General features: G+C 22.5%; 1 protein-coding gene across 1 annotated transcript; it reads left to right on the top strand.

Annotated features, from left to right (window-relative positions):
- Positions 1 to 1,720: 1,720 nt before the first annotated feature.
- LOC117181364 (XK-related protein 6) lies at positions 1,721 to 18,909 on the top strand. The gene is made up of 4 exons (XM_033373956.1): positions 1,721 to 2,152; positions 7,212 to 7,530; positions 11,839 to 11,994; positions 17,732 to 18,909. Exons 1-4 carry the CDS (start codon positions 1,850 to 1,852, stop codon positions 18,229 to 18,231), a joined length of 1,278 nt encoding a protein of 425 aa, XP_033229847.1. The 5' UTR covers positions 1,721 to 1,849; the 3' UTR covers positions 18,232 to 18,909.
- The last annotated feature ends 956 nt before the right edge of the window (positions 18,910 to 19,865 follow it).

Below are 19,865 nucleotides of genomic sequence, written 5' to 3'. Positions count from 1 at the left end.
TTAATACAAATGTATGTAACAAAAGAAGTACCTCTTACAGCCAAAAACTACAAAACAATACAATACAAAAACTATGCAAAATTAATTTTAAAAAAAGCAATAATAAATTCCATAAAATTCTAAATAAAAATTAAAAATTAAATAATTTCCCTCTATCTAATTCAGAAAAAAATTTAAAACCAAAAATATGAATTTTCAATCAAATAGTTGAATTATTAATTGCAAAAAATGATTCATGAAACAAGAATGCTAAGATTTCAGTTTCAAAAATTAATTTACAATTACAAAAAAATTTCAATTAATTGAATTAAACAAAAAAATACGGACTTTGAACAAAATAGTTGAACCCTCAAACAGAAAAGAGAATTTACAACATATTTCTATCAAAAAATTCAATTTTTAACTTATAAAGGAAGAATTTTCAACAAAAAGTATGAATTTTTTAACAAACTAATTCATCTAAAACCGAGTAGTTTAATTTTCCACCAAATTGTTAAATTTTTAAAGCAAAAAGACTAATTTTCTACAAAACAGATGAATTTTCAATCCGAAAATATGATTTAAAAAAAGTCAATTTTCTACTAAAATAGTTGAATCCTAAAACAAAAATATGAATTTTTTATACCTACGAAGGGTACATTTTCAACCAAAAATTAAATAGGTACATTTTTAGGTAAAAACATGAATTTTTAATTAAAAAAACGAATTTTTAACAAAATTGTATTTTTAAGTAAATTATTGGTTGAGACAATTAATTTTCAATCAAGAAGATACATTTGTGTATCAATAAGGACGAATTTTCAACTAAAAAATATTAATTTTTAATCAAATAGTTCAATTTTTATCTATAAAAGATAAATATTTAATAAAAAATGGAGTAGTTAAATTTTCATTAAAAATAAAATTAAAAAAAAACACGTCTTTTTAAAAAAATTATTTCATTTTACTTAAGTGGTAATGAATATTTAAATAAAATTATTGAATATTTAACTGATTAGTTAATTTGATATGTAAAAAATTACTTTTCAACGAAAGGAATGAATTTTCACATAAAGTGATGGAATATCCAACTTGAATTTGTCATTAAGTAAATTTTTTGTTGAAAAACAAAATTTTTTAATCAAGAAGTTAAACTTTTTACCGAAAAAGTCGAATTTTCAACTAGAAAAATATCCATTTTCAATCCTTGTTGATTTTTTATATAAAAAAGATAAATCTTCAACCAAAAATTAAAAATTTAAATTTTTAGTCAAAAAAGGATAATTTTCCACGAAAGACGCGCATTTTCTATTAGAATTATAGAATATTCCATTGAATTAGTTAAATTTTCCGTTACAAAAATTGATTCTCTATCAGAAGATTAATTTTCTACCAAAAAAAGCGAATTTTCAACGAAAAAAGATCAATTTTCACATTATTATTTGAATGTTAAAATACAAGAAATTTAGTCTCTACAACAGTATTAAAATAATTTTTCAGAGGCTCTTTATTTCGTCTTTTACATTTATCTCAACTAGCAATTAAATATTAAAGACAATTTCAATTACAGTTTAGCATAAAAATTGGCCTAATTTGAACATTCCCGCCAATTCGTCTCTTTAGCGATTGGCTCTGAGAGAGCGAGTTTCCCATAGTTTCCCCAATGAAAGATCGCGTCCAGAATGCTATCGAAACGGCGTCCTTTTTGTTTACGTTTGGAGTGTGTGACCCCAAAACTTACTTCAGTCACTTCTCTTTGTATAGGTCTGTTTGTTTACGGAAGTTTTCTCGTAGTTAGATATTGTGGATGGTGAATTTTTTGGATTAATTTTCTCAAAATTAGAAGTATTTTTTTTAGAAAAGAGTGAAAATGGTTAGTGAGCAAATAGTGAAAGCGGAAGAGGGAGAAAATGAAGAATCTCCTTCGCCAAGTTCAAAGTTTGACGTACTTGACATGCCTTCAAAAAAAGCTGACGTCTCAAACTTTGACATTTTTTGTCTTTTGATGTCCATTGTTACACATATTATTGATCTGGCTTTTGATATTAATGTCGCGTGTCATTATCTGAGTTACGGGGAATATTCGCATTTGACGATTACTCTTCTTGTTATTTTGATTCCGAGTTTCATCAACAATGCTGTCAGCTTCAGGATGCGTCAACAAGATCGAGAGGTGATTATGACATTTTCGCTTTTCACTTTTTCATTGTTTTTCTTTTTTTTTTCGAGATATTTTTTTATGATTTTTATTTTTTTGACCACTGTTGTAAAAATCAAAAATTTGGGCACATAATGGATCTTAATGCACATGATTAATATTTTTGGCGCGCTGGAAAAGTCTGAGCATTTTCCAGTTTTCCTGAAAATATGTAAATGCAGCTTTTCCGAGATATTATTTCCGAATTTTTTTTTGTTTGAAAATAGTTCAGACGTTTCGGATTTTTTTATTTTGAAAATAAATTAAGTATTTTTAAGATTTAAACATTAAACAATTTTTTTATTGAAAGATTGCAGTATTTACAGCGCAAAATTGTCTTGAAAATTCAATTGAAATATTTTTTGGTTGATAATTTAACTACTTCTTTTAAAAAACGCATTCTTTATTTAAACAATTAGTTTTTTTATTTAAAAGATTCAATTGTTTTAGTAACTTGTTTATCCTAATAATATATAAAAATGTAAAAAAAAATTGTTTTACCAAATTTTATAAAATCTCAAAAACCACAAATAACAAAAAAATTGTAATTAATTGTCGATGCTATATTAATACGAAGCAGTTTTAACAAAATGAACATTCCTGAAAAAATTTTTATGATTTCTTATGTTTGAGAAATAAATTTTAAGAGAACATTGAAAAATATTTCAAATTATTTTCTCAAATTTAGAACATTTTTAATCCAAATTTATTAAATTTAAATTATTAAAAACATACATTAAATTAAAAAAAAACACATTGCAATTTTCTTCAGATTCGTAGAAAAATTAAAAATGATTTTTAATTTTGAAAAATTAGTTTCTAGATAGCATTTAAAAGGATTTAAAAATGTTTGAAAATAATGAATCTGAAGATTTTTAAGACATTTTTTTAATTTTGCACGATTTTGAAACATTTTTAGGAAGAATTCGAATTATTTAAAATTTTGAAAAAAATTCAGAAATTATATAAATTTTGAAATGATTTCAAGCATTTAAAAAAAATGTAGATTTTTGAAGATTTCGAAACAAAGTCAGTTTTTTTTTATTAATTTAAAAGCTTTCCAGTAAAAAAATCAATTTTTTAAAGATTATTCGGAAAAATGTTTATAATTTTTTATGTTGATACATTATTTTAAAAGAATATTTGAGAACATTTTAAATGTTTCCCTAAATAGTCAAGAAGTTTTTTTTTTAATTTTAGGAAAAATTCGAATCATTTTCAAAGATATTCAGAAGTCTTGAAACGACTCGAAAATATTTTTTTATTGATAATGTTAATTTAAAAAAAAAAGTAAAACAAATTGTAGGTTTCTGAATATTTCGAAATAAAGTTTTATTTGAAAGATTTTGAAAGGTTTTAATAATAAACTAATTTTCTTAAGACTACTAGGAAAATTTTAAATAATTTTTTAATTTCAAAATTATTTTAAGAGAATATTTTTAAATGTTTTCAAAATGATGTTTCGAATTTTTAAATTATTAAATAAATTTAGTATTTTCAAGACTTAGGCAATTAACTATTTTGTTAATTTAAAAAATACAAGCTTCACAGCGCAAATGTTTCTTTTAAGTTCAATTATTTTGTTGTTGAAAATTCAACTGCATTTTTTTTTTTTGTTCAAAACTCAATTATTTGTTTTAAAAATCGCATTCTTTATTTTAAAAAATGGGTTGTTTTTTCATTTAAAAATGAATTTGTTGTAGTAGAAATTTTATCTTTTTGGATTAAATAGCTTTTTGGCATAAAATTTAATCTTCTTTCGTTGAGGATTCGACTTTTATGTTAAAAATTCGTCTGTTTGCGTTGAAAATTTAAATATTTGTTTAAAAATTCGTTTACTGGTAGGAAATTAATCTTCGTGATTAAAAAATCATCTTGTAGACTTGAAACTCAATTGTTTTATAAAATATTAGACTTTTTATTATAAAAATTGAACAATTTGATTGAAAATTCAATATTTATTGAAGGTGTAATTATTTTGTTGGCGATGTAACTATTTTATTAAAAAGTAATCTTTTTTGGTAAAAAAATCGAACTGTTTTGTTGACAATTCGTTCTTTCAGATTGCAAATGTATCTTTCATAGTAGGAAGGTTACCTTTTTTTGGAGAAATAAATAAATTTTAATATGAAATTTTTATTTTGTTCCTACAAGATTGTATTTTAAAATTTCTATGAGATTAAAATTCTTATCTTTGAATACTAATTGTTAATTTCAATGAAAAATTTACTATTTGAAAAATTAAATTAAGAATAAATCAAATTTTTAATTATAAAATATCGTTTCAGTTTAAAATATTTTCTTGTTAACCTATTAAATTAAATTTAAAAAAATTTAATTGAGAGAAAGAATAATTATTTCATATTTAGCAATATTTCTCTGTTAATTTAAGACGAGTAGATTTAAACCAAATGTTTCAAAGTAAACAATTTTAAACTTCATTTTTTGACACAGAAAGCCTTGAATCGTTAAAATTTCAAAGGGGGTTTTAACTTTGAATTTTACAATTTGAATTTTTCTGTTAAAAAAAAATAATTTTTTCAGTGAAATAATTGAATATTCATGTATAAATAACAATTGAACACTTATTATTTGTAGAAAAAAAATTGAGTAATTTTAAGAGATATTTAGAAGTTTTAAAAGGATTCAAAATTAATTTGAAAAATTAAAAATGAATTCAAATTATTTAAGCGAAGTTTGTGCACCGAAAAAACCGAAAAATTCGTTTCATTTTAAAAGATGTTTTAAAAAAAACTTCTAGATTTTTTAAGTCTTTGAAATAAAATTTTCAAGTATTCAGATTTTAAAAATTTCAATTTTTTAATTCTAAAGAATTCTAATTGATTCTTTAATTCAGAGCATTGAAAATCATAATGTAGATTTATATTTTCGGAACTGAATCTGAATCTTTGAACCCCAGATAGTTTATAAAAATTAATCATTCTAATTTTTATTTATATTGAACATTTGAATACAACATGTCTGAATAAAAAAACTTTTAAACTTCAATTTTAAAATATTTTAAAATTCAAGAGTTCCACATTGAGTGCTTTAATTTGTAGTTTATTTTTTATCGTTTCAAATGGAAAAATGTTTAGATTCAGAGAACGGAAAATTGCCGGGAAATTTTTTCTTCGATAAAAATGGCAACCCTGAAAAATGTAAATTGGAAGTGAAAGTATTGACACCTACACTCCGAATAAATAGAAAATCATGGCGGCTGCTGAACCGGGAAATGGCCGGGAACTTTTTGAGATCGGGAAAAAAACGGGAAATGACAGTGATTTCAACAGTTTTTAAACAATGAGTTGAATTTTATGTTTTTCAATTATGCTATTATTTAGCTTACAATGCGTAATTCAAAATTTTCGTACATTAAAAGTTTTCCATTACAAATTTTTATTTTTAAGCTTACATTTTTAATTTAAACAATTTTTTAATGGTTTCTTAAAGACTTGAACAAATAAAAAATAAAAGCCTTTGATGTTGAAAATTTTGGATAAAAAACATTTTTTTTTTATAAATAATTTTTTTTTAATTTATCTGTACTTTAAGTAATTAAAAGTCAACAAAAACGATTTTAAATCAGTTTAAAATTTAAGATTCTTCATATTTAAATGTTAAAACTTAAACGGTTCCAATTTGAAAGCCTTAGTCCTTAAACAAATGTGAACGTGTGACTGAAAGTTTTTAAACTATTTTCAACTTAAAAATAACTTCATAATAATATATTCCTAATTAAAGGATTTTATTAAATTTAAAATATTGTTTCAGTCTAAAATATTTCTGTTTTAACCCATTCAATTTGAAATTTTTAATTAAAAAAAAAAGATTAATTATTGAAGATTTAGCAATGTTTGAATTTTTATTAAAGACAAGTAAATTGAAACCAAATATTTAAAAGTAAAGAATCTTTAACTGAATTGTTTAACATAGAAAACCTGAAATCGTCAAAATTTCGAAAAATGCTTAATTTGTAAGTGAAATTTTTAAATTTTGATGCATAATTTATAAATGAAAATTTGTAGAAATTTTTTAGGTAATTTTAAGAGATATTTAGGAGTTTTAAAAAGATAGAAAATTATCATGCAAATTTTAGAAAGTTTTCTTAAAATCTTCTAGAATCTTTTGAAAATTTTGTTTAAATCTTTGAAAAACTTTTAAAATATTCTCTTAAAATCATTTTTCAAAACGAAAAATTATTTTTAATTTTCCTAAGAATCTTAAAAAAATGTTTTTATTCTTTCGAAGCCTTTCACAATGTATGAAAAGAATCTAATTTTTTTGTTTAAAATCTGCGAAAATCTACATTTTGTTTTATTTTAGGCTATCATTTCAAGTTTTACATTAAGCTTGAATAATTTCAAAACTTCTACATATCTCTTAAAATTGCTCAAATTTCGCCTACAAATAATAAATGTTCCATTTTTATTTATACATCCAAATTGTAAAGAAATTTTTTAAACTTTGCAGGCTTTTCTGAAAATTGTAGAAAAAAATCAATTCATTTTGACAGATATTTAGAAGTTCTGAAAAAATTTCCAAAATGATTTTTAATTTAAAACAACTTCTAGATTTCTCAAGATTTTGAAATAAAATTTTGAAGCTTTCCAGGGATGTTTAAACTATTTAATGTTTATAGCTTAAAATTCCTTAAAATTTTGAACATTTTAAAGTTCATTGATGACTTTTTTAATTTAGAGCATTGAAAATGATAACGAGGATTTATATATTTTTATATTGAAAAATGTTAGTACCTTTAATTTAATACGCGTAAATTATTGAGCAATTTGAATACAAATTTTTTAAATTGAAAACTTCAATTTCTATTTTAAAAGTTCAAAAGTTCCTCTTTGAGTGCTTTCATTTGCAGCTCAGTTTTTATTGCCTCAAGTGGAAAATTTTTTAGCATTAGAGTTCCATTTTTTAAATTTCATTGGCCGTGAAAAATGTTTGTAAACCGGGAAATGACCGGGAATTTATTTCGCCGATTAAAACGGCCACTCTGAAAATGCTTCTCAAATATTTTTTTCAGATGCTTCCAGATACCGCTCCGACTGAAGAAAAACAAAGCTGGACTTTTGTTCGCATATCGCGAAATTTTCTATCAATAATATTGCAAGTCGCTCCATTGAGGCGTTATTGGATTAGCTTGAGTTACGCAATAAAATCTCGAAAGTGCAAAAAAATTGAGGACACTGCTGGGCAGAGGCAATATTATTTGAAAATGGTGAAGGAAAATCAGGACATTGCACTCATTACAGTATTTGAATGCTTTATGGAAACAGCTCCTCAACAGATAGTACAATTGACGATTCTTCTCACCACTTACAACGGAAAATTTTCCTATACATGTAATATTTCTTATTCTATGTTAAAATATTCCTAAAAAATCAAGAAATTTTGTCGTTTTTTCGTTTAAATATGAACTGAAAAAAAATGAAACCAATAAGAAAATGTATATTTTTTTTTTGTTAAAAGTTCTTTCTCTTTGGTTTTAAAAGTCTATTATTATATTTTTTATCAGAATTTAGTTCTTTTGATAAAAAAAATTATAATATTTGATTACAAATTTAATTATTTCGTTAAAAAGTTATATTTTTTTGGCTGAAAAATCAACTGTTTTGTGAAAACTCTGTGTTTTTTTATTGAATTCAATTGTTTTTTATTTTAAATTAAAATATATTTTGGATGAAATATGTCCAATTAAATTACATGTTGAAAATTCGTCTTTTTGTTGCTGAAAATCTAATTTTGTTGTTGAAATTTTATCTTTTTTGGTTGCGAATTTAACTGTTTTGATAAAAATTCGTCCTTTTTGGGTTGAAAATTGAACCGTTTTTTTTCCTTTTTGTTTAAAAATCGATACTTTTTAGTAGAAAATTCATCTTTTTTTCATAAAAAAAGTAATTTTTTTTGTATAATTCAACCGTTTTTTATTTAAAATTAAAATCTTTTTTTGTTGAAATACTTCTTACTACATTAAACGTTGAGAATTTACCTTTTTTTTTTGGTTGAAAGTCAAAATTTCTTGGTTTAAAATTAATCTTGTTTGGTTGTGGATTCAACTTTTTTGTTGTAAATTGGTCTTATTAAGTTCAAAATCCCACCAATTTGTTTAAATTTAGTCTTTCATATTTAAAAATCCAGCTGTTTTAACAGATAATTCATCTTTTGGATAAAAATATAACTTTTTTGGTTGAAAATTCTTCTTCTTTGGACGATAATTCAACTATTTTGTTAAAAAGTCATATTTTTTGGCTGAAAAATCAATTGTTTTGTGAAAACTCTGTGTTTTTTGATTGAATTCAATTGTTTTTTATTTTAAATTAAAATATATTTTGGATGAAATATGTCCAATTAAATTACATGTTGAAAATTCGTCTTTTTGTTGTTGAAATTTTATCTTTTTTGGTTGCGAATTTAACTATTTTGATAAAAATCCTTATTTTTTGAGTTGAAAATTGAACCGTTTTTTTTTATTTTACCTTTTTGTTTAAAAAATCGATACTTTTTAGTAGAAAATTCATATTTTTTTAATAAAAAAAGTAATCTTTTTTTTTTGTCTAATTCAGCCGTTTTTTTATTTTAAATTAAAATCTTTTTTTGTTGAAATACTTCATACTACATTAAACGTTGAGAATTTACCTTTTTTTTTTGGTTGAAAGTCGAAATTTCTTGGTTTAAAATTAATCTTGTTTGGTTGTGGATTCAACTTTTTTGTTGTAAATTGGTCTTGTTAAGTTCAAAATCCCACCAATTTGTTTAAATTTAGTCTTTCATATTTAAAAATCCAGCTGTTTTAACAGAAAATTCATCTTTTGGATAAAAATCTAACTTTTTTGGTTGAAAATTCTTCTTCTTTGGACGATAATTCAACTATTTTGTTAAAAAGTCATATTTTTTGGCTGAAAAATCAACTGTTTTGTGAAAACTCTGTGTTTTTTGATTGAATTCAATTGTTTTCATTTGAAATTAAAATGTTTTTTGGACGAAACATGTCTAATTAAATTATAAGTTGAAACTTCGTCTATTTTGGTTAAGAATGCAATTTTTTGGTAAAATGTAATCTTTTTTGTTTGAGAATTTAACTGTTTTGATGAAAATTCGTCTTTTTGGGTTGAAAATTCAACAGTTTTTTTTTAACTTTCTCTTTTTATTTAAAAATCGATCCTTTTAGTAGAAATTTCATCTTTTTTTTTAAATAAAAAAACTAAATTTTTTTTGAGAACTCAACTATTTTGTTGCACTTTCGTCTTTTTTGGTTGAATTATTTTTTATTTAAAATTAAAATTTGTTTTCGTTGAAATTAGGTTAAGGCTTCAATTATTTTGTTGAAACTTCGTATTTTTTCAATAGAATTCAACCATTTTTTATTTAAAATTAAAATCTTTTTTTGTTGTAATATTTCTTATTACATTAAACGTTGAAAATTTACTTTTTTGGTTGAAAGTCTAATTTTCTTGGTTTAAAATTAATTTACTTTGGTTGATGATTCAAGTTTTTTATTGTAAATTCATCTTTTTAAGTTCAAATTCCCACTTTTTTTTTTAATTTAGCCTGTTTATTTAAAAAATCGTCTGTTTTAGCATAAAATTCATCTTTTGAATAAAAATATAACTTTCTTGGTTGAAAATTATTTTTCTTTTGATGATTTAATTATTTTGTTGAAAAGTCTACAATGATATATTTTGGTTCAGAATTCAAATCTTTTGGTAAAAAAAATTATACCATTTGATTGAAAATTTAATTATTTTGTTAAAAATTTAACTGTTTTGTTGAAGATTTACCTTTTAGATTAAAAATTCCTCCTTTTTGATAGAAATTTGAATTATTATCGTAAAATTATAAAAAAAAATTATTGATAATTCAACTCATGAGTTGACAATGCCACTATTTTGTAGAAAATTCGTCTTTTTGGCTTAAAAATTCAACAATCTGGGAGAAAATTTAACAATTCGGTTTAAAATTAACTTTTTAAAAAATTGAAAATCGATCTTTTTTTTTTTGTAGAAAATTCAATTGTTTTGTACAATATTCCTCTTTTTTTGTATAAAAAAATTTACCTGGTTTGGTACAAATTTCATCCTTGGTAAGAAATGCAACTGTTCGTTTAAAAAAATTTCAATTTTCTTGAAATTTTGTATTTTTTGGTGAAAATTAATCTCGGTTAAAAATGGATCTTTTCGAATTTTCGATCAATATTTTATTTTTTGTCAATTTCCATTCAATTTTTTTTTGATAGGCCATTGGACTATTTGGTTAAAAATTGAAGTATTTATTTGAAAATTAACTTTTTTTGTTGTTAAAAAATCATATATTTGGGTTAAAAATTTAACTGTTTTGTAGAAAATTCGTCTTTTTGACATTTTTTTTATGATTCACCTCTTTGGTTGAAAAATTAACTATTTTTCTGAAGAATCAACTTTTCGGATTGAAAATTTAATTGGTTTCTAAAAAAACTTGTCTTTTTGTCTCGAACATTAAAAAAAGTTATTGATTTTCTTTGTTTCAAAAATCTACTATTTGATTAAAAATCTATTATTTTGTTGAAAATTAATATTTTTCGGTCAAGAATCAACAGTCATGGATAGAAATTTCGTTTTTTAGATTAAAAATCAATTTTCTTTCGTAAAAAAAAAAATTATCTTAGTTGAAAATGAAATTATTTGTTGAAAATTCAACTTTTCGGATTAAAAATTCAAGTTCCTTTAAAAAGTTCGTCTTTTTCATATAAAATTTTGACGTTTTAGTTTTTGCTTAAAGTTTAATCTTTTTTATTAGAAAATTCATCTTTTTAACTCGAAAATTCTACTACTAAGTTAAAAATTCAAATATCATTTAACGCATTTTCCTCTGGTTTCAAGAAAATTCTCCCTTTTCCGGTTTTTTTTTGTTTAAATACGAAATAAAAAAAAATGAAATCAAAACAAAAATCCATCTATTTTTTTTAAGTTCTTTCTCTTTGGTTGAAAAGTCTACTATTATATTTTTCCATCAGAAAGTTAACTTTTTTTTTTTAATTTATATTTTCTGGTTGAAAATTTAATAGTTTTGTAGAATATTCCTTTTTTTTGGTTTAAAAAATGTATCTCTTTCGGTAAAAATTTCATCTTTCTTGATAAAAAAAGGTATGTGTTGGTTGAAAGTATTTCTATTTTGTTTAAATGTCGCCTTTTTTGGTATAAAGTTAATCTCAGTTGAAAATTTAAATTTTCGTTAAGTATATATTTTTTAAATTTTCATTCAACTTTGATGTTAGAAAATTGAAGTATTTATTTAAAAATTAACTTTTTTGTTAAAAATTCATATCATCAGGTTGAAAATTTAACTGGTTTGTAGAAAATTCGTCCTTTTGACTTAAAAATTAAAAAATTTAGTAAAAATTCATCTCTTTTGGAAGAAAATTAATATTTTTTTTTGGTCAAAAATTCAACTATTTTGTTGAAAGTGAAAAAATTTCTACTTGAGATTTTCATTTCTTATTGAATTTAATGTGGTACCTACCTTAATTTTATTGAAAAGAATTCATTAGCCTATTTTTCTGAAAAATCACCCCATTTTCCCTGTTTTCAGGTCCTTTGGGGCTTTGATTTTATGAAAATTTTTATGAATTTCTCATTTAATGAGAATAAATGGAATAAAATTAATTTTATTTGCAGTGGTTCACCAAATCTTGAGTATCGTCAGTTCTTTCATCAGCATGGGATGGGCAATGGCAAGTTATCATCGCAGCATTCGTTTAGCTCAAGACGACAAAGAAAATATCGGATTCACCGGATCGGTTCTCCAATTTGTTTGGCATTTACTTGTGACCAGTAAGTATCCATTTTAAAAAATTTTAAATGGTAAATTATTATATAATATTTAAAATTCTTCAAATAAATTATAATTATACTAAATAATTATAAACTGAATATATAAACTAATTATTATATATAATATACAAAATATATAATAAATATATAATGAATATATTATAAACTAAATATAATAAGCTAAATAATTATACTAAAAATTCTTCAGCTAACTTTTAGTCAGAGTAAAATTTAAGTTTTCATTATTTAAATGATCTTGATCAATTTAGAAAAGTGATTTTTATTTATTTAAAAATTAAACTAGTTGTTTGAAAATTTATTTACTCTATGAAAAATTCGCTTTTTGTAGAAAATTAATGTTTTATTTAAAAATGCAACTACTTGGTTAAAATTTAAAACCATTTATTAAAAATTAATTTCTTAAGTGAAGATTCATAATTTTAATGGAAAATTCATCTCTGGTTGAAACTGTTACCACTTTTTTAAATTTAGATATTTTACTAAAAATACGTTTTTTATTAAGAATTAGATTTTGATGTGAAAATTGTTACTTAGAAATTAAATTATTTGTGTGGAAAATTCTTATATTTTTAGAAAATTAATCTTTATGGTTCAAAATTCCGCTTTTTGACAATAATTTAGTTGAAACTTGATCAGTTCGGTTGAGAATTAATTTCATCAACTAAAAATCCAACTGTTCCATTTTTAATTAAAAATGTATCTATGCTACTTTAAAATTCAACAATTTGAATAAATATTGATATTTTTTTGATAGAAAATTCTACTATATTTTTTAAAATACATGTATTTTGTTACAAAAATCGATTTTTTTTTGTATCGAAAATTATATTTTTCTTTGAAAGGTAACCTTATTGTTTAAAAATTATTCTTGTCGATTCCAAATTTAAGTATTCCAGTAAAATATTTATCGTTATAGTTAAAAATTCATCTTTTAGGTTGGAAATGAAATTACCTGTTGAAAATTATTGTTTTTTTTTTAAGATTTATGATTTTATGTAAAAATTCATTTGATGGGTTGAAAAATAGATCTATTCGATTGCAAAAAAATTCTTTGAATAAAAAGAATTTTTTTCAAAAATGAAACTATTTTGTTGAAGTTTTTATTTCCTTTTTCGTTGAAAGTAATTTTTTTTATCAAATAAAAATGTAACTATCATACCAGTTAAATATTCCATAAAATTAATTAAAAACTCATTTGTTTTGTCGTACATTCAATTTTTGACTTAAAATTTAGTCATTCAATTGTTGCTTGAAAAGTGATCCTTTTCAATCTGTTTGGTTGAAAATTAATTTTTTTTACTAACAATTTAAATTTTGGTTGACAATTTTTTTTCAGTCAAAATTAAATCTGGCTAGTTTGAAAATTCAACTTTTTCAGTTGAGGATGCATTGTTTTTTTTTAACTCATATTTTTGGTTTAAAATTGAAGTATTCTATTTAAGTATTTATCATATTAGTTGAAAATTCATCTTTTAGGGTGGAAGTAAAATTATTTGGTTGAAAATTCAATTCTTTTATTAAACATTATTATTTTTGTTGTTGAAAATTCATCTCTGGTTGGAAATTAATTGGATTAAAGATTAAATTAATTGTTGGAAATTAATCAATCTAACTAAAAAAATTAACTTTTCCAGTCGAAAATTCAACTATTTTGCTTAAAATCCGTTTTTTATTCTTAAGAATTAGATTTTTATCAGAAAATTTAACCATTCTATTGTTGGTTCAAAATGTGTCTTTCTTGATGCAAATTCAACTAATTCGTTGAAAATTGATATTTCTTATTCAGAAATTAAGATATTTGCGTGAAAATGTATGAAATTTGTGAAAACATCACCTTTTTGTAGAAAGTGGATCTTTATGGTTTTAAATTCATCATTTTAGTTTGAAAATAATCAGTCTGCTAGAAATTTAATTTCTTCAACTGAAAATTAAATTTCAATTTTTTAGTTGAACATTTGAATGTCTCGGTTGAAAATTGATCTTTTATTGTTCAAAATTCAACAATTTTTATGAAAATTGATCTTTCTTTTATTGAAAATTCAACTATTTTGTTGATAATCTACATACTTTGTTTTAAAAAAACTCCATTTTTTGGTAGAAAAATTACTAATTGATTGACAAAATTTCTTTTTTATTCTGGTGGGAATCAATTTTTTTGTTGAATATTTAACTTTTTTGTTGAAAATTTGTTTATTCTTTGGTTTAAAATTATTTAAAAATTTGTTGAGGCCGTGGAAAATCGGAAAATGTCAGTGATTTTTTTTTTACCAGAAATTTTACTAATTTGTAGAAGAAAAATCTGTCTACGTTACATTTTAACAGTCTTTAAATAATTAGTTGAATTGTTATGTTTTTCAATTATGCTGTTATTTAGCTTACAATGCGTAATTCAAAAATTATTTTTCTTAAAAAATTTTCCATTTAAAATTTTTATTTCTAAGCTTATATTTTTAATTTGAAGAATTTTTAAAAGCTTTCTTAAAGACTTGAACAAATAAAAAATAAAAGCCTTTGATGTTAAAATGTTGGATAAAAACATTTTTATTTAATTAATAAATAATTTTTTTAAATTTATCTGTACTTTAAGTAATAAAAAGTGAACAAAAACGATGTGACAAAACGATTTTAAAACAGTTCAAAATTTAAGAATTTTCAAATTTTGATGTATAATTTACAAATGAAAATTTGTAGACAAAATTTGAGTAATTTTAAGAGATATTTAGAAGTTTTAAAAAGATTAAAAATTATCATGCAAATTTTAGAAAGTTTTCTTTAAATCTTCTAGAATCTTTTGAAAATTTTGTTTAAATCTTTGAAAAACTTTGAAAATATTCTCTTAAAATAATTTTTCAAAATGAAAAATTATTTTTAATTTGCCTAGAAATCTTAAGAAAATGTTTTTATTCTTTTGAAGCCTTTCACACATCTCTTAAAATTACTCAAATTTCGCCCACAAATAATAAATGTTCAATTTTTATTTATACATCCAAATTGTAAAGTAATTTTCTAAAATTTGTAGGATATTCTGAAAATTGTAGAAAAAATTAATTAATTTTGACAGATATTTAGAAGTTCTGGAAAAATTTCCAAAATAATTTTTAATTTAAAACTACTTCTAGATTTTTCAAGATTTTGAAGCTTTCCAACAATGTTTCAACTATTTAAAAAGAAAATAATTGAATTTCTAATTTAAGAAATGTTCTGTTAATTTTTTTTTAATTTTTCAATATTTGATGTTTCTTGCTTAAAATTCCTTAAAATTATATAATTTTGAAAATTTTAAAGTTCATTTATTGCTTTTCTAATTTAGAGCATTGAAAATGATAACGTGGATTTACATTTTTTTTATATTGAAAAATGTTAGTACCTTCAATTTTATGTGCGTAAATTATTGAGCATTTGAATACAAAATTTTTTAATTAAAAATTTTTTAATTTAAATTTTTTAGCTTTAGTATTCCATTTTTTAAATTTCATTGACCGTGAAAAATGTTTGCGAAAATTCATCTTTCTGGTTAATAATTCAACAATTCTAGTTAAAAGTATACAATTTTATTTAAAAATTCATCACTTTGTTTAAAATTATAACTATTTTTTTTTAAGTTAGATTTTTGTTGTAAAACTTAATTTTGTTTTTGAAAATTTAGAAGTTATTTTGAAAATTGAACTATTTTCTTGAAAATTCTTTATATTTATATTTTTTTTCTACTATAAGTTCAACTTCCATTTTAATTTATAAATTGATATTTTTTAGTTAAAAATTTTAGTATTTGTTTTAGAATTAATAATTTGTTTGAAAATTCAACTTTTTTATTAAACATTATTTTTTTTTAAATTCATCTCTGGTTGAAAATGTAACTAACTTGTTGGATGTTAGTTAATTTAACTACAAAATTAACTTTTCCAGTAGAAAATTAAACTATTTTGTTTAAAATCCGTTTTTTGTTGTCAAGATTTAGATTTTTATCAGAAAATTTAACCATTCCACTTTTGGTTTAAAATGTGTCTTTCTTGATGAAAATTCAACTAATTCGTTTAAAATTGATATTTTTTACTCAGAAATTAAACGAGTTGCGTGAAAATTGATAAAATTTGTGAAAAAATCGCCTTTTTTGTAGAAAGTTGATCTTTATGGTTTTAAATTCATCATTTTAGTTTGAAAATTATCAGTCTGGTTGAAAATTAATTCCTTCGACTGACAATTTATCTTTTATTATTGAAAATTCAACTATTTTGTTGATAATCTGCATATTTTGTTGAAAAATCAATTTTTTTGGTAGAAAATTATTTTTTTCTTTTGCAAGTTAATTTTCTTGTTTAAACATTCTACTTTTTGTTTAAAATTTGAATATTTATTAATTTGGTTGAAAATTCATCTTTTAGATTGGAAATAAAATTACTTGGTTGAAACTTAAACTCTTTTGTTAAAAATTATTTTATTTTTTTTTGGTTGAAGATTCATTATTTTAATTAAAAATTCATTTATTTAGTTGAAAATGACAAAATTTCTTTTTTCTTCTGGTGGAAATGCATTTTTTGCCGAAGATTTAACTTTTTTTGTTGAAAATTTTTTTATTTTTTCGTTCAAAATTATTTCATCTTTTAAACTGAAAAATATTCCATAATTTTAGAGAAAAAATTCATATCTTTGGTTGAATATTTATTTTCCGACTGAAACTTAATTATTTAATTTTTGGTTGAACCATGATCTTTTCTAAATCGAAAATTCATCTTTTTTGGTAGAAATTAATCTTCTTGGTTGGAAATTCATGTTTTTAGTTAAAAAAATTCAATTATTATAGTTAAAAATTTATTATTTTATTTGAAAATTCATCACTTTGTTTGAAAATATAATTATTTTTGTAAAGTTAGCTTTTTGTTCAATTTTTTTTCTGAAAAATTGAAAATTCATCTATTTGGTTAAATATTTATTTTTCGACTTAAACTTAATTATTTAATTTTTGTTTGAACCATGATCTTTTTTAATTCGAAAATTCGTCTTTTTTCGTAGAAATTAATCTTCTTGGTTGAAAATTCATGTTTTTAGTAAAAAATGAAATTATTCTAGTTAAAGATTCATTATTTTAGTTGAAAATTCATAATTTTGTTTGGAAATGTAACTATTTTTTTTTTAAGTTAGTTTTTTGTTAAGTCTTTTTTTCTGACAATTTGAAAGTTGAAAATTCATCTGTTTGGTTAAAAAAAATTTTTTAGCGTAAAATTGAATTACTTAAGTTTTGGTTAACAATGTACCTTTTTTATTAAAATTTAATTTTGTTGGAAATTTAGAAGTTATTTTGAAAATTGAATTATTTTCTTGGAAATCCGTTATTATTATTTTAAAAAATTTTAGTTTTTTACCATAAGTTCGACTATTCCATTTTTTGTTAAAAAATTATATTTTTTAGCTAAAAGTTCAAGTATTTGTTTCAGAATTAATTCATTTTGCAATTGTTTGTTCTGTTGTGTTAAAGGATGTTCAAAACGAACGTCATGAATTAAAATAAGTTTTTGCGTTTTAAGCGACAATTATGAATATGTTACATTTAGTTGACCAGGAAAATTGAAAAATTTGACCAGGAATTTGAAATCTTTTGCAAAATCGCCTAATATAATAAAAATACTAAATAATTCAAAAAATTAATTTGTCATTAGATTTCCATAAACTCGTAAATATATGAAATCGCGCCTATTTTCAATAATCTCTTTTTTTTCAGTTTCGAGAATCGTGACCTTCACGACAGCATTTATGCTCTCAGTCGTGGGTAGCGGATTTTTCTTCCTAATTCACTGGATGTTAATGACCAGCTGGATAATCACCGAAAATCACGGGACGACAGAATTTTGTCGAAGTCAAAAACGCACTCCTCACGCTCCTCTGACGCTAAAAGAGCGTTTTTACTCGACCAGTTTCGCCTGTGTCCTGGGAATGATTTACACTTTTGTGTATGTGAATACTGATGACAATAGCACCTACTTCCGGTTCTTTTTTTACTACAGTTTATGCATAATCGAGAATGGAATAGTTGTCGTTCTCTTTATTTTGACGCCCTCGGTTCGAGCAATTTGCTACTGTTATCTTGGCTCGGGCTCCTGCTACCTTTGCGTTCTTCCACTATTATGTCTGCTTCCATATGTCCTGGGCGTTGCAACAATGATTGTTTATTACCTCTACTTCCACCCCTCAAAACGGGAAAAGACTGTGAACCAATCTTAGTTTGCAAATTTAGGAAAATAGAAGCTAATGCGAATCTCTGAGCGAAGGTTGTTCGATTCTTGAATCATGAGAATCTATTTAAAAAAATAGATTTATTATTGTTTTTTTCTTTTTTTTTTTTTTGACTGAAAAAAATCGATTTCTAATCGAACATTCCTAGTCTGAGGACTGAACATTCCTAGTTTAAATGCACTGTAAAAAAAGCTTTGATCCATTTAAAAATTCTTTAGTTGAATTTTGGTGTGAAGTTTTTTTTTTTTTTGAATGTTTTGGGTAGCATTTGAAATTAATTATTTATTGTATTCTTTTTTTTATATTATACCCAATAGTTCCAAGTGGCGCTCTTTTCGCCAGAGATAATTTTTTTTCTCCTTTAATTGAATATTTCAACTTTTCTTACAGTGTAGGTATAATGCTCAAATTTTTTATTTTATTTAAGATGTACTTAAGATTTTGGATGTTAGGATTAAGATTTATCACCTGCATCTTTATGATGATCTGTACAAGGAAATCGAATTTTAAGATTCGAGACAGTATTTTTGAGATTTTTTTTTTATAACTGAACAGTAATGACTGATTTTTCTATATTTTGTAACAGATTTTTACGATATGGGTATAACTTTTTACGCATACATATCGGATAAGGAAATCGACGTGATAATAAATATTTGTCGACAATTTTGGATTTTTATTACGTAGGTACTTCCATAGTTATAGGAGAAAAAATAATATAATTTTTTTTTTCAGGGGACGTTTTCGAGAGCGAACTTAATTTTTTTTAATTTAATTTAATTTATTGTTTTGAAAGTTCACCTTTTTGCTCAAAAATTCAATAATTTCTTTTCAGTTTTTTCACTCTTGGCTAAAAAATTAGTTTTTGTTCTGAATTCATCTTTTTTTGGAATGAAAATTAAATTATTTGGTTACAAGTTAAAATTCTTGTGTTAAAAATTAATTTTCTTATTTGAAACTTCCTTTTTTTACGGAAAATTCAAATTAATTTAAGTTAATTTAATTCCAATTGACTGTTCCATAATTTTTGTTAAAATTCATCTCTTTGGCTGAAGATTATTTTTTTGACTAAATATTTAATTACTTAATATTTGGTTGAAAACATTTTTTTTTTCATTTGAAAATCTGTCTTCTTTGGTAAAAATTAATCATGAATTATTCTAGTAAATGATTTATGATTTATTAAAAATAAATTTTTTTCAACTGAAAAATTGATTATTAAATTTTTTTATTTAAAAATTCATATCTTTTTATAGAAAATCCATCTTTGTTGGTTAAAAATTAATCTTTTTGGTTAAAATTTGAATTATTCCAGAAAAAACTTCATAATTTTAGTTGAAAATTAATCTTTTTCAGTTGAAAACTAAACAAATTCATTGAAAATTTGCCTTTTTTGGTACAAAAATAAACTTTTTTGAAAATTAATCTTGTTTAAAAATTCATCTTTTTGGTTAAAAATAAAAATTCTTGGTTGAACGTTAAATTAAATTTATTTCAAAATCTTTTGGCAACTAAATTAATTTTATCTTAATATTTACCGGATTTGAATTATAAGAATATAAAATAAAAAATTGAAAATGAAACTAATTTTTCTTCAATCCGTGTTTATTTAAGGAAAATTA

The sequence above is a fragment of the Belonocnema kinseyi genome, chromosome 10 (assembly GCF_010883055.1).
Source record: "Belonocnema kinseyi isolate 2016_QV_RU_SX_M_011 chromosome 10, B_treatae_v1, whole genome shotgun sequence".
Lineage (NCBI taxonomy): Eukaryota > Metazoa > Arthropoda > Insecta > Hymenoptera > Cynipidae > Belonocnema > Belonocnema kinseyi.
This window is presented reverse-complemented; position numbering and strand designations above follow the sequence as displayed.